The sequence below is a fragment of the Haemaphysalis longicornis genome, unplaced genomic scaffold (assembly GCF_048455015.1).
Source record: "Haemaphysalis longicornis isolate Haplotype H1 unplaced genomic scaffold, Haemaphysalis longicornis Haplotype H1 scaffold_4, whole genome shotgun sequence".
Lineage (NCBI taxonomy): Eukaryota > Metazoa > Arthropoda > Arachnida > Ixodida > Ixodidae > Haemaphysalis > Haemaphysalis longicornis.
Window position 1 is genome coordinate 179925506 of NW_027526361.1, and position 14130 is coordinate 179939635.

Sequence of the window (14130 nt, forward strand, 5' to 3'; positions counted from 1 at the left end):
GAAACACCCCGCATCTAACGCTCAATAAAAGAATTTTTGTCTTTCTCTATTTCCCCATTCCAGGGCGCCATGGCCCAGCAGCGGCGTAACGTGTAGGAAACAGATCTCAAGCGGCAAAATTGCAATGCCCTTCGACAACGCGAGGCAAAACACTTCGTTTCAGGCCTGCAGGACACATTAGCCCTTGTGGAAATGCGAAAGCATTCACAGTCCGTAGGTGCCTAGGTGTCCTGGCATTATTTGTTGCATTTAAATGCCTATTTTCTATTTCACTCATGCATTGTGACTCATGCTGCATTTTGGGAGCGAGTGCCTCTGGAAAATACGCCGCCCGTTCTTGTGCAGCGACTTAAGAACGTAAGCACTGCGGCGATTATACCAGTTCTAAAAGAGCGGTTTTTACCCCGCACCGAATTCAGAACTCCGTCGGTGTAGAAAGCACGTTTACTGCACACAAAACTCAAGAGTCAGCCCTGGGGCTGCACGGCCGCCTTGGGGTTGCGTCTGGCCGCGTGGAGACGCTGCTTGGTGCTGTTGCTGCCCTGGACAACGCACTTATCCAGGCACTCGGCCAGTCTGATGTAGGAGTTCGAGACGCAGGCGGTCTCATCCCAGGGCTCGCAGCTCTTGCTCCGGTGGTCGAAGTAATACGTGTACACCTTGTCCTCCCATAGGCACGGCCGCACCAAGCTCTCCAGGGAGCCGAGGCGGCATCGCGTGTCCTTGCTTTTGTCTCCTTCGCTGGCTTCTGGGAGCGGGAGAAGAACGCTATAAGAGAGGCTCATGCACCACGGCCGCTCGAAAGAACGCTGCCGCTTCTGCGGCCTGCTTGTCGCTTTTACACTCTGCGTCGTTCAAGTACGGCACGTTGAACCGCAAAGTCTGAGTTTACGGGAGATGGGGCTCGAGACTTTAAAATCTCCTACAAAAGCCGATTTTACTTACGAATTCCCAAAACTTACTTCTGACGGTCATGTGAATCAATCTGCATAGGTTCTGATCTCAAGCGCACCTGGAGCATTCTGGAATTTGTAATGTGAAGCTTCGTTGAACGTTCGTGCGCTTAGTGTCGTAAGATGCCACAAAGCTTTCCACATTTTCGAAAGTGGAGATGACAATTAAAATAGAAACAAAAGGAAGGAAAAAAATGTTTCGTCTACCACTTTTTTGGGGGGTCAAATGCTGAGATTGCATTGCGCACCATTTGTAGCGCCCCTTAATATGCGGTAACACACACGGACCTGGCATGTTTCATCAAGGAGCGTCGCCCCTTTTCGATGTTAGAAAAGCTTTTTCCGTGGCAGTTCCAACTGATAAACAGCCAGAGTCGCATTCTTCGACATCGCAGTACCGCTGAGGCTTTCCGTTAATGTTGAACCTTGCACAGACACTTAAGTGCGCCGATGACACGGCTCCTAATTTCAGAGAAAAATACAGCGTGAAAAAACACCCCATTCGAACTGTACTAACGTGGTTTAACAACAACTACCTTTGCCCTAATCTCGGTAATTTAAAAACACCACATTCGACACTAGGCGGGAACGATAAGATTCCAATGCTTTCTTATTTTCAAAACAAACAAATTCATCATCCCCATCCCACGAGCATTCGGGTGTCGTCATTTCCGAATTAGATTTTCATCACATGTCACAAATCCAAAATTTCTGCTGCATGCTGGCTTATTATGGTTGCCAAATCTAACTAAGCTTTTCATTTGAGCATACTCCGGATATTTGTGCTTTCTTTTTGTTCCTAACCATCTGAGGTATTGCCTGGAGTCCAGGTGCGGTGCGTATACCCCATAACCGAAACCCGTCATTCATTACAGCCGTGTTCTTAGGAATTGTAACCTCTTCATAATGTATATAACCTAGCAGACCTCTTTTCCAGTTAACATGACTACTACCCTGATCCGGGTATGCATAAAAAATTATACAAACAATTCATAACATAGTACAGCATAGCGATTCGTTGCCCTTGAGTGTATATGTTGCCCTAAAGGAAACACTAGTGCGCAACTAATAACCAATTCAATATGCCGGTTAGTCGTAACACCTACGGACAATGGTTAATCCGATTGCATGGCTCCGATATCTTCAACAGTATACCCAATAACATGAAGAAGGAAACCAACTTTTGTCTTAGCTTTGAAACTACATTACTAAATCTGTATATATGATCAATTTTTTTACTGATATCTTACGAAAATATAAAGTATGTTGTGTTATGCTATGACATGACACTTATGTTTTGTCGTTTGTGTTGTGTAATTGCATGTTATGTGTTTCCTTATGTATGTTATGTGTTATGTTGTGTGTTACCTTGTGTGTCTCCAAAGCCACCATTAAAAATTTGTGGTCTCTAGCGGGATTCTCAGGGGGAAATCTTTAATTGCCGAGTGTTCATTGCTCTTTGGGGGCCAAGGAAGATGATGAGGAGTAGAAAAATTTACTGAACAGTGAGATCCCGCTTGAAAGTGGCCGGGCTCCTTTGCCCAGGACTCTGTTGGTGCGGCCGGCCGTCTTCGCCCTTTCAGCGTGGCAAAGCTGCTTACATAGGTCCGAGCTGGCAAGTTCGCTCTCCCACTGCTGGTATGTAGGACTGGGAATTGGTGCAAGGTCTGGTTTGAAGGGCGTGCCGAAACGATATGGAAGAGCATTGCTGGGCTGCCGCAGTGCCTGTGTGAGCTAGGTCGTGGCTCGAATGAAGATCGAATGGGAGAAACTAGGGTTTGAGAATTTAAGAGGTTTAATAATAGAGAAAAACTGAGGTTACAGTAGATCAGGACAGAGGAGCACGGGGAGAAAACGTCTGACGCGGTGCGCAGGTCTAGGGCGACTCTCTGGGCGAACAGCACGAAGACGTGAGAGAGTGAAAACGAAACAAACAGTCGCGTTGAGTCTGGCGTCGCCTCCTGTCCTCGGGCATAACACACCCGAGTCGGGGGCGCGTTCGTGCTCTTCGGGAGCTTGGGTCCTAGCGGCGCGGCCGGGGCAGTAAATTACGGTCGTTCTCCGCATCTTCGGGCGCCAGCCCCGGAGGTGTTGAGAGGCCTCGGCGGAGAGATTTCTACGAATCGTCAGAGCTAGCTGACACCTGGAATGTGGGGTGAATGGCGAATGGCATGTAGCCGTGTGGGATACGGAAATGTGTTTGTTTGAAGTTGTCGGAGGGTGACTTCTTCTTCATTTCTTAATTTTCCTGCCGGTAGCGGAAAGGAACGTCGTGTGAGCATGTAGTGTTCGGTGATGTCATTGTATGTAATAAGTGAGTGTCTGGTCCTCTCGTCGTCGCTTGCGGTGCCCGGCAGGCAAGATCTAGGGCGTGAGCGCGAGCCGCTGCATTGCCACGAAAGGATGAGTGGGCAGGCGTCCAAATGATTTTGATTGTTCTTTCAGGGGGGTTTTGGGCTAGGATGCGTAGGGCTTTCGTTGAAATCCTCCTGGCTATGTACTTTCGACAGACCGCTTGCGGGTGTGTGATAGTGATCTTGGCTTGAATCTGGGGATATGGCTAATGCGAGCTCCGCTTCTTCCGCTTCGAGAATGGTAGCCTGACGAAGGGTGATACCAATTATAAGACCAGTGGGGGTGGCGGCAACCGCTGTTTTGGTATTTGCACATGCTTAGTCCGCTGTGTTTGTGGATACTGTTGTGTGAGTGAAAATACAGCCTTTCAAGAGTTTGTGCCCTGGCTGTTCTTCTGCATTTATGGTGCTGAAGGATCATATTTCTTAGCAGGGGAGCAATTTTTAGGTTCGATCTAACTTCCAGCGGTATGTCTAGGGCAGTATCCATTTCCATTAAAGTGGCGTATCCCAGGTTTATAACTACTTGCCGGCCTGTCGGGGTAGTGCTTAGTCGCGCTTTCTGGGCGTTCAGGTGCGCCTCTGTGAGCTTTTCTGTGGTATTTGCACCCCTAGCGCCATCACACGAGACGTAAAAGTGCCTGTTGAAAGTTTGAGCGCTTGTTTAAAGGCCTTTCGTATAGTGGTGCCGATCTTCCGCCTTTCTGCGGCGAGGAAGGTGGCGTAGGGTGTGACGTACGTAATTCGTAAAATGACGAAAGCTTGAACAAGACCCAGCACGTCCTGTTCCTTCATTCTGTGTTTTTTGTTGGGCAATGCGGCAGGGCACCCTAACGATCTGAGTGGCTGGCGAGTTCAATTTCCGGGTAAGTTACGGATTTTACAATTTTCCTCGTAGGTCTTTCCCGGAAATTTGATGTTTCGAGTCGGAGAAATCTTGATGCCAACCTACATGACGTGTATGTCCGTGGTGGGATCCCGGTGCCATTTTTGAACCAAGTGAAGCTCCGATTTGTCAGGCGCGCAGGTGAGCCGCATTGCTTGCGTACTCATGAACTGCGTCAGCGGTCCTGCATAGTTTTCAGCGATCCCTTACCCACCCAAATCGTTATATCGTCGGCGTAATTGCCGTGCTTGATGTCCGGAGTTTTGTCCAGTTCTTTCGGGAGGTTAATCCGGAAGATAGTGAAGAGGATTGGGGACAGAACCGCGCCTGCGGCGTACGGCGTACCAAGGAACACACCACGCAGACAACTTAACCTAGTCTCGGAGCATAACCCCTCGGAAAACTTAGCCGAGTCTCCAAGCAGAACCACACAAAAACTTTGTCGAAGCGGGAATAAGCTCAGTGGGCGGCCAGCTTCGCTGTTTGCCCATCCTTCTAGCGATTTGCGGGAACAGCGATAATTCAGTCCTGAAAGCCTCCTTGGCCCGTCAGCTTCTTGCACTGATGCTTCATTTCAGCAAGCTGCGCAAAGTCCAGCGCTGTGTTCATTCCCGGGAACTGTAATTAAAATCTATCACCATTCTAAACCATGGTTCATGTCACTTCCGTGCTGCCACCACGTAACAAGCTTTGATAGAGTCTGCGGGTTCATCTCCTTCGCAATATCTCGCCCTGGTCGTTTAGTGGCTTCCGCGGGTACTGCCCTTCGCAGGTTGGAGCTTCAAGGCTTGGAACACGCTTGGTAAGCCACGCGGGTTCCGTCCCTCGACAACCAGCGCTTCAATTTTCGGGTCGAATATAAAGGGGTTTGTGCGCCACCGTGTTCAGTCACGTGCATGGCGTGGAGTTGGAGAACCCGGGCTCAGGTTTCGGTGCAGCAAGCTGTCGCAGCATCGAGAGCGAATCCAAGGGCCGCACAAAGCGCTGCTCGCTCAGATTCTCCGGGGAGTCGACAAACGCCCGGAGCCGGCACGATCAACTCTTGTAGCCCCGTGGATGCCTCGCACTTAGCCGTTCTACGTGATTAGCGAGCTCTTCCGAAGCCACACCTTGCTGTCGCACATACGTAATCCCAGCAAGATGAAGTTGCCGGGACTGGACATCCCCGAAGCGGTCTTGAATCATTCTCCCCAAAATTTGGTATTGTGGCGGCATCATCATCGCTAACGGCCGCGCCCCATCATCATCGTTATTGTAGATGATGACGCAAGTCAGACCATCATGGCCTGCGCGCTGCTCAGCCGAACTCGACGGTCGTTCCCTGATTCTGGGGCCCATGTTGTTTCCACGACGCAACTGTAAATAAATGTAGGCCCTGCCGCACCGTCTCATCGACCGCCTAAATAATTGGGGACCCGGACGTCGGCAGCATGGAGCCACGCTTCGTCTACAATCTGCCCCCCTACCCGGCCTTTGAGCACAGACATCCCGGAGGCTGGCTCTGTGACATGGCGGCGCACTTTGAGCTACGGCGCATCGACTCGCAGGCTGAGCGGTACCGTATTGCCACAGAGTAGATTCCAAAAGCTCTACACATAGACATCATCGAATACAGTGAGCAACCGTACGACGACCTTGAGATCCTTGTCATGGCGCGTGTCGGCACGAGCCCTGCTTGCCTTAACGACTCGGCATCGGCATCGCTCCAGCCTATGGCCGGAGCACGGCGCTAAGTTACATCACCACCCGACTTCAGTGAATGTCGGTCGTCCACCTTGACTCCCTCCACGCTCGCTGCACCCAACCGCTCGACTCCCGGCAAGCTGGCACTATCGCTTAGTACGGCGGCTTTGCCACGTCACCCGCTGTTGTTACCCAAGAACCCCAAGGTGTGGTTATGCCAGATGTAGTGTTTCTTCGACCTCTATGGTGTCACGTTGCAGCAGGACCGTTACTTCCTGATCCGCGAGCTGCTGCCTTGCAGCCTGTCCTCTAGCTTGCCGGAACCTGGAGCCCGGCCTTACGACGAGCTCATGGCCTTTCTCCTTGCGCGCTCCGGTCAGTTCCACAAACCACCCGCGCCAGCCATTGAGCCTTGCCCCACAGATGTCACGGTCCTCCTGCCTAGCACCAGCCCGTTTACAGCCACAGTGTTGCAGCGCAGCAACGATGCCATGCCTCACGGTCCACAGGGATGCGGTGGCGTTTATAGGAGGGTCTACCCCCCGCCCCTACAGCAGTCTACCCACCACCGCACCTGCGCTGCCTCCACATGTTGCTGAACCACCAGGCTTGGCTTTGAAGCAACCGGATTAGCCTCCTTTCAGGCAAACGTCTTCTTTGGACACGGGTGAGACGTTGGCACCCAGCACACCATGCTCAGACACGTCTTGAGGTGCCTGTCAAAGGCGCGGTTGTCCCAAGCATTGCCCCTGTATGCGAGGTAGCTGCAGCGACCACTTCACTGAAGTCGTACCGCGATATCCCATCGTTTCCTCTGACCACTTCTCGGTTAGAGGACAAGTGTAGTACACCACAGGGATTCCAGAACGCCGCCGGACAGACGCTCATTATGATACGCAACATTCCCCATCCTGCGGTAGCCCACATGAGCGTTCAGCCGGGAAAACAAACGCCACGCGTTACGCTAACCTGTGCTTGCCATTATCAGCGAACTCCCAAAGCCGCTGCTGGGCTGTCACGAGCATTGCGGGGGCTGATCACGCCTCGCCCCATCACAAGCCAAAGGCGACAGGTCAACTTCACAGCACGCGCCCATCAACGTGTCTTACGCGCTTGGCTAAGTACAAGGTTCGCGCACCCAAGAAAAGCGCCGCGACTATTGACAGCACGCCGCACCCACCGTTCGGACGACGCTTATCACAGGCTGCGGTATGATCTGCTCTCAACCACACCGCTAGCTTTGCCATCACTGACTTTGGACCAGCCGCGCCCCCGCCGTCTGTCCAAGCTACGCGCCCGGATGAGTGTGCCGTGTTTTGCGTGCACCCTACCTCGCTGGCCACCATATTCAATTGCTCCTCCACGGCAGTCAGCTCGTTTCCGCCTGCTACCGAAACGAAACTCTCAGTGTAGGCCTCCGGAAGCTACTAGCCCCACCGGACGCTCCCTCAACGCCGACCTGGACTATCCCTCTTTCGATTCCTATGGTTGGACCTTGGATGACCCACCGAACATTTTGTGACCACGGACGCACATATTTACATAGTTCTCCACCTCGTCTGCTGCTTGCCACCAAGTTGATATTTTTCGGTTTATGTACATGGTTCCTTCTGCCGCCTTTTCAGTCATTTTTCGCGTGCATTTCATCACGCACTGCGCGCTAGGGAGGCAGTCCTGTGGCGGCATCACCATCGCCAACGGCCGCGCCCAATCATCATCATTACTGGTGATGATGACGCAGCTCAGATCATCATCGCCTCCGCGCTGCTAGGCCGCACTCTATGGGAGTTCTCGGATTCTCGGGCCCATGTTTTCACCCCAACGCAACTGTAAATAAATGTAGGCCCTGCCACACCGTCTCATCGGCCGCCTACAGTATAGTCGAGTAGTGTGTGCTCTGGCAAGTACTCTGGTACCACAGTAGCCGGGGGAGGGGTAGTTTTGCCTCAAGAACATGAGTCTTCCCCGTAATAGAACAATCATTTGAAAACAGCTGTTTCATGCTGAATGCAGAAGGGTGCTCTTGGAGGGGGGGTACAGCGAAAAAAATAACACATCACGGCGTGAAGGCGTGAACGGTGTCGAGGGTGCGAAGCACTTCGACATAAGTTGTGGATTGCTTGTGTGATGAGCGTCATGGTCCGTGCGTGGTGATGCACTCAGTTTTAAATGATTTTGAGGTGCAGTAAAGGCACTGTAAATTGCAAGGGCCACACGAAAGACGAATTGCGTCCCAGCACTTCGCACCCTCGACATCGTTCACGGCGTGGAGATGTGTGATTTTTTTGCGTTTTGTGCCCATTTAGATGGCTTGACTGACATATTTTACGATAATAGGGCTGTGTGCACGGACGCCAACGGACATTGCGAGATCGTTGTACACTTCAGTACCTATTTTCCATTCAAACTTCGTCTGGTGGCGTAGTCTAGTGGTAGCACATTGGATTCATAGCGTGTTGTTGCGGGAGTCAATTGTACGAATCTTTGCGGTGCTCATTTCCTTTTTTTCTGCGACTCCCTCTGAGCCGTTCGAGCATGCTGCTGTGCGCACGGACGTCAACGGACGGACATTGCGAGGTCCTAAGGTGCTTCGCACCTGAAACGGATAAAGCCAGGTATTGGTGCTGCTGAGCTTCCAATGGTGGTGCGACGACACTGTGGTAGGTGTAGCGGCCGCATGCACCGGGTGAGCAAGGAACTGAAATGATGGTTCCATGATCACTATACTAGGGGGAGGTCAGTTGTACTACCACTGATATTCACTAGGTGGTCCATCTTCTCGTCAATAGTGTTCTTATGGTCCACGTGGGTGCCAAATAGATAACTTGCATCATCATAGCAGAGTTAGAGGTTACCCCTGAGCTTGTCGAAGTTTTCACTTTTTTTGTTGTCCGCATGCCGGATGTCTGGGGCTTCTACTAGACTATGATAGAAGAAAATACCTCTCGGAAGCAGCGCAGATGGGTCGTCTACTCATCCCAGCCCATATGGCGAGGACATGCTGCCATCTGCGGAGCTGTCTCCGGATGGGCCGCTCAGAATAAGGCTAATTGTTGGATGCAAACGCGGCCAGAAAAGGGGCGGCATTGTGGCGACAACGTGTGTGCAGGTTTTGTCTATCGCTCAACTGCCACCAAAATGTCATTACAATTGGCAACTCTTATCAGGAGCACAGCATGCCGTTAATCACACTTCCGAATCCACGAACATGGCGACGCTGCCGCTCATAAGTTGCATTTACTGGCGAGGCACGCATGCAGGCAACCATGTGAGTGTGCCGTCACTTGTTGCGTCGGGCTCCGCGGGATGGCGGTATTCTCCGTGCTAAGCATATGACGTCTGTTGGAGGTTCCCATCTCTACCACACCGAACGCAAATAAATGCCTCGACTCCAACGTCAGTGCGATTAATAACATCTCTGTTCACTCCACCGTTAAGATTAGGGTTAAACGGAGCAGGCGAGGTGTCTTCTTTTTTCTGACGCGTGCAGGCGCAATGGCACAAGCCTCGCCATGTCGAAGGCGCTTCGGCGATATCAGCGGCCTGTTACAGTGTTGCCAGGCGATGAAATTGACAGCTAAGCGTTTCAGTGAATGCCATCTATACCTCCTTCTTGTCATCCCATACTTTACCCACACGTAGCCCCGGCTAGATTGTCCATTGCTACCGACTAGATACTTGTACAAAAACGTTTTATATTGTCCATATATGTGGACAAGGCCCCACAGCGTCACGACCCAATACGGCGATGGGAACGAAGATGTGGCTGGTGCGTGGCTTGATCATGATTGTTGTGGCCGCCATGTACAGCGTATAAATACATAACTCATTATCCTCAACCATCCTGCCTGTCACTTCCGCCCGGCCGCACGTAACATCTTTGATGGAGTGTGCGGGTTCATCTCCTTCCCGGCCCCAGCTTGGAGGCTCACTGAGAGGGTTCAACTTAAATCGAGGACGACTCAGCGAGCTATGGAACAGAAGATGATAGGTGTAACATTAAGGGACAACAAGAGAGCTGAGTGGGTCAGGAAACAAACGGGTTTTAAGGACATATTAGTAGAAATTAAGAAGAATAAACGGACGTAGGCAGGGCATGTAATGCCAAGTCACGATAACCATTCGTCATTAAGGGTAATAGAGTGGAGCCTCGAGACGACAAGCATGGCAGGGGGCAGCAGAAAGTGAGGTTAGTTAGACCGTTAGAAAAGTTATGCCGCGACGTTCTGGCTAGGGCCTTGCAGGCGGGCACGGATTTCCATAAAGCGAGCGTCGTAGCTGGCTGACAATCCACCGAACGCAGCGATTAATGCCCCGCCCCAGCTTGCCCAGGTGACCTTCGTTAAGGTGCCACGCTCGGGCAGCGTGGCGTAGAAGATGTTATGCTAATAACATCTTTATGTTGTCGGGTCATGCGCGGTGCGCGGCAAGGGCATCACCTAGTTTTACCCAACGAACAGGGTCGTCCTGGAAGCAACAGAATGCCGGGACGACGACCATGCGGGCAGGTGATAACGCGCTGCGCGGGACTGCGTGTTACGGCACGGGAATGACGTCGAGAAGCCGCTGACACGCTTCTGTGAGGGCCTGCGCAGTCAAAAAGAGTGGCTAGCATTCGCAGCAGCAGTTGTCGTCATTGCGAGAGGTTGGTCACTCGCGCAGAAAAGTCAAAAGCCCGCAGAAATCACGGCACACACAGCGGAAGCAGCGCGTGTCCAGAAGACGTCGGCCGCTGGTAAACGCCGCGCCAAAGGCTGGCTCACTGGGTGCTGGGCTTTGCGTTTGGCGCTCGTGCTTCGACCGCTGCTCGAACCATGAACTCGGGCAGCAAGGCTCGGAGGTGTGCCAGGCCTTCACCACTGCTGAGTGCCTTCCCTGCCGCTGGATTGCCGCGAGGGAGAGCAGATCCGGAGGCTGGGTCGCCTCGGGCTTGAAGGCTTGTCGACTGCGCCACTTGCAATCAACTTGGGCCGTTTCAGAAGCTTCCATGTTTATTCTCTGCCGGAAAGAGCTTCCTCTCCGTCCTCCTCTTCCGACCGGTCGCCGTCCTCCTTGCCCTGCTGGTGGATTGGCCGCTGAATATATATATATATATACAGTCGAATCTCGATATAACGAATCACGCGTCACAGCTCCTAATCTTTATTTTGAAAAATCGGTGGAATGAAAACTGGCACATGTAAGCCGGTGCTAAAACTAGGGACCAAATCTGAATACGCTAGCAGTACACGCATGCGCAGATAGAAAAACTCCCAAAGAATATTGCGCCCACTACAACGCTACTTTAGTTGAATTAATTTTATTTTCTTCAGCCGCGTTCAACACGCACAACCGATTAGGAACGCCTCTACGTATTCCACCTTGCACAATACCCCTTAGGGTACGTTATTGCACCGAGCAATGAAAGTAAGACTTTGTTGATGCGAGTTATCAATGTTCCAGACGACCTCATCTTCTGTGTTCGGTGAACCACGGTGGCCTTCCTTCGAGTCGTCATCGTCACTACAGGTGATGACTGCTCTCGCTACTTCTTTGCTTTGTGGCTAGCTGCACTCATCTTGGGATCAGGCATGAACCTCACAAAAAAATCACCCACAACAAAGAACTACCTGTCTGCGCACGCGATTGGCGTGAAGAACGACCGACAGGCCACCGACACCCAAAGTAACGAGAAATAAAGGAGGCAAACGCGGCTGCGCCTGCTAGGATACTGCCCATTAAACCACAGCTTTGTGGTGGCACTGGTGGCACTAGACATGTGATGATAGCTACTGCACTCGGGGAATACACAGAGAAATGGCTGTTTCTGCTTCAAGCGAGAGTAGCGGTGCTGTTACTTTCAGGAGAATATTTAATACTAACTCTCCTCGATTATAATGCGGAAAGTAAATTAAGTGCGGTATCCTCAATTCTGCGTCGTATTGAAATTCATAATTCTTAAATACTTTTACATTTAAAATGTAGAAAATCTGGCACGAATTCCTAAAACATTCGCGTTTGACATATTTGGTAATGTGGGATCCGTAGTAACGAAGTTTGACTGCTAATACCGGCAGTTTACCACGCCAAGTGAGGCTTAGGGGTATGGTTAGGCTTTTGTTACTACGGTTATTGAAGTTGACATTTTGAAAATTACATAAAAAACAAAGAAATAAAGAAATAAAAACCCGCATCCAGAGTGGGGACTGAACCTACGCCTTTCGATCTGATCTCGGATGCTTTACCAATTCGGTCTTCCTTCGTGTATTTCCTCAACGAGGCCCTATATATATATATATATATATATATATAGCGAATCAGAAAATGGGAAATGAGGGGCTCCGTGAAATAAGGCAGAAAATAATGGTTGGCAGTCAAGAAAACCTCGGAAAGCAAAGGGGAGGTTGTGGGGGGTCATAGAAAGAGATGAAGAATTTTTTGAGTCGAAAAGAAAGTGGTGAAAAAGTGCCCGCCGGGTGGGATCGCCCCAGACCGGTATTCTGGAGGTCGTGGATCCCACCCGGCGGGCATTTTTTCACCACTTTCTTTTCGACACAAAAAATTCTTCATCTCTTTCTATGACCCCCCACAACCTCCCCTTTGCTTTCCGTGGTTTTCTGGACTGCCAACCATTATTTTCTGTCTATATATATATATATATATATATATATATATATATATATATATATATATATATATATATATATATAAATCTAGAGAAGGATAAACTCACAAAGCGCGCAGAAATAGTATAAGTAAAGAGTCGGATACACAGCAAGAACAATAACAAACAATGTTTACTTACGTAGCGGCAATGGGACTTGCCTTCATCAGAGTAAAGTTACATGATTATGGTCATGTAACTTTACTCTGATGAAGGCAAGTCCCATTGCCGCTACGTAAGTAAACATTGTTTGTTATTGTTCTTGCTGTGTATCCGACTCTTTACTTATACTATATATATATATATATATATATATATATATATATATATATTTATATATATATATATATATATATATATATTATGTAATGTGTCGTTTTGCGTACCCCTTCATTATGGATATTTTCTGCACAGATATATCAAGGGGCGGACACACGTAAAACCTGTGTCTACGCTTGCCTAGAGAAGGCAAGCGTAGCAGGGGGCCGAAGAGTGTTAGATGGGCAGTTGAGATCAAGAAGTTTGCAGGAATAAATCGTCCACAGTTGTCACAGGAGCGGGGTAATTGGAGAATAATGGGAGAGGCCTTTTCCCTGCAGTGCGCGTTGATAGGCTGGTGTTTCATGATGACAGGTAAATCGTCTGCTTGTAAGAAAAGGAAAGAGCAAATCGAAACGGAAGACACGCTGCTAAATATTCCCTTTCACTGTACTAAGAGCCGCCGCGCCGGAACACGTCCGGCCATTGGCTCACCATTTTCGCAGGCCGTATTGCAGCTCTTCTCGTCACTGAAGCCAACGTCCTGGTCTGTGCACTCGATCCTCGGTATGAGCCGACACCGCTTGCGCACGGAGTCGAACACGTAGTTCACCTTCCGGAACAGGCCCGTGCAGTCGCAGGTCCGGGCCTTGCCGCAGTTTCCGGTCTCTGCACGCGTGCAACCATTCGAAGGGCACTCTAGCAACCACTTCTGTCACTATAAAAATGGAAAGTGTGATAACTCCCCGCGATTCAGTCACTTGAAAAAAAGTGCTTTTTCTTGCAATGATCAATTCTTGTTCTATTTTTTCGCAATAAAGAAATACGCATGCTTCGAATCCTAGGTAATTAGTTTTCACAGGTTTCGTAGGTGTTCCTTGCGACCAATCAATAATTGAGTCCTATATTAAACGGGGCTTTATGAAAGGCAAACTTCCTGTTTCTTTTTTTTTTTGAGAAGTAGTGTATGCCACCAAATCTCAGGTAATTAGTTTTCACAGGTTTGTTGCAATCAACTAATCATTCCATCGATCGCAGCAATAAACGTTTGCTCAGAAGATGCACCACATGTTGCGTAGCGCGGCGTCTTTCACGGTTTTTTTATGCGTACGTGTTTATGTAATTGAGCCCGTGAAGATATTCACAAACACTATTGAGTGAAAATCACACATTTTGCAACAATTTGCGGTGTTCGTTAGCTTATACGAATTTTTCTCGCCTTTGCAAGGCATGTAAAACTAAACTCCTAAAAATGACGAAATAGCGAATTCTCTATAGCGGCTAAAAATTAACACTGCATAAAAAGTATGTTGAGGTATACCATTATTACAGGACAAAGAAACTGAAAAAAAG

The 14130-nt window shown here is 49.8% G+C and overlaps 1 protein-coding gene across 1 annotated transcript in view; it reads right to left on the bottom strand.

Moving 5' to 3' along the window:
- Positions 1 to 467: 467 nt before the first annotated feature.
- Positions 468 to 14130, bottom strand: part of LOC144180122 (uncharacterized) — a 37087-nt gene continuing 23424 nt past the window's right edge. The window contains exons 6-7 of the mRNA XM_077708516.1: positions 13273 to 13446; positions 468 to 748 (exon numbers count right to left, since the gene is read on the bottom strand). Of these exons, the coding sequence (XP_077564642.1) occupies positions 468 to 748; positions 13273 to 13446 (455 nt within the window). The remainder of the gene's footprint in view (positions 749 to 13272; positions 13447 to 14130) is intronic.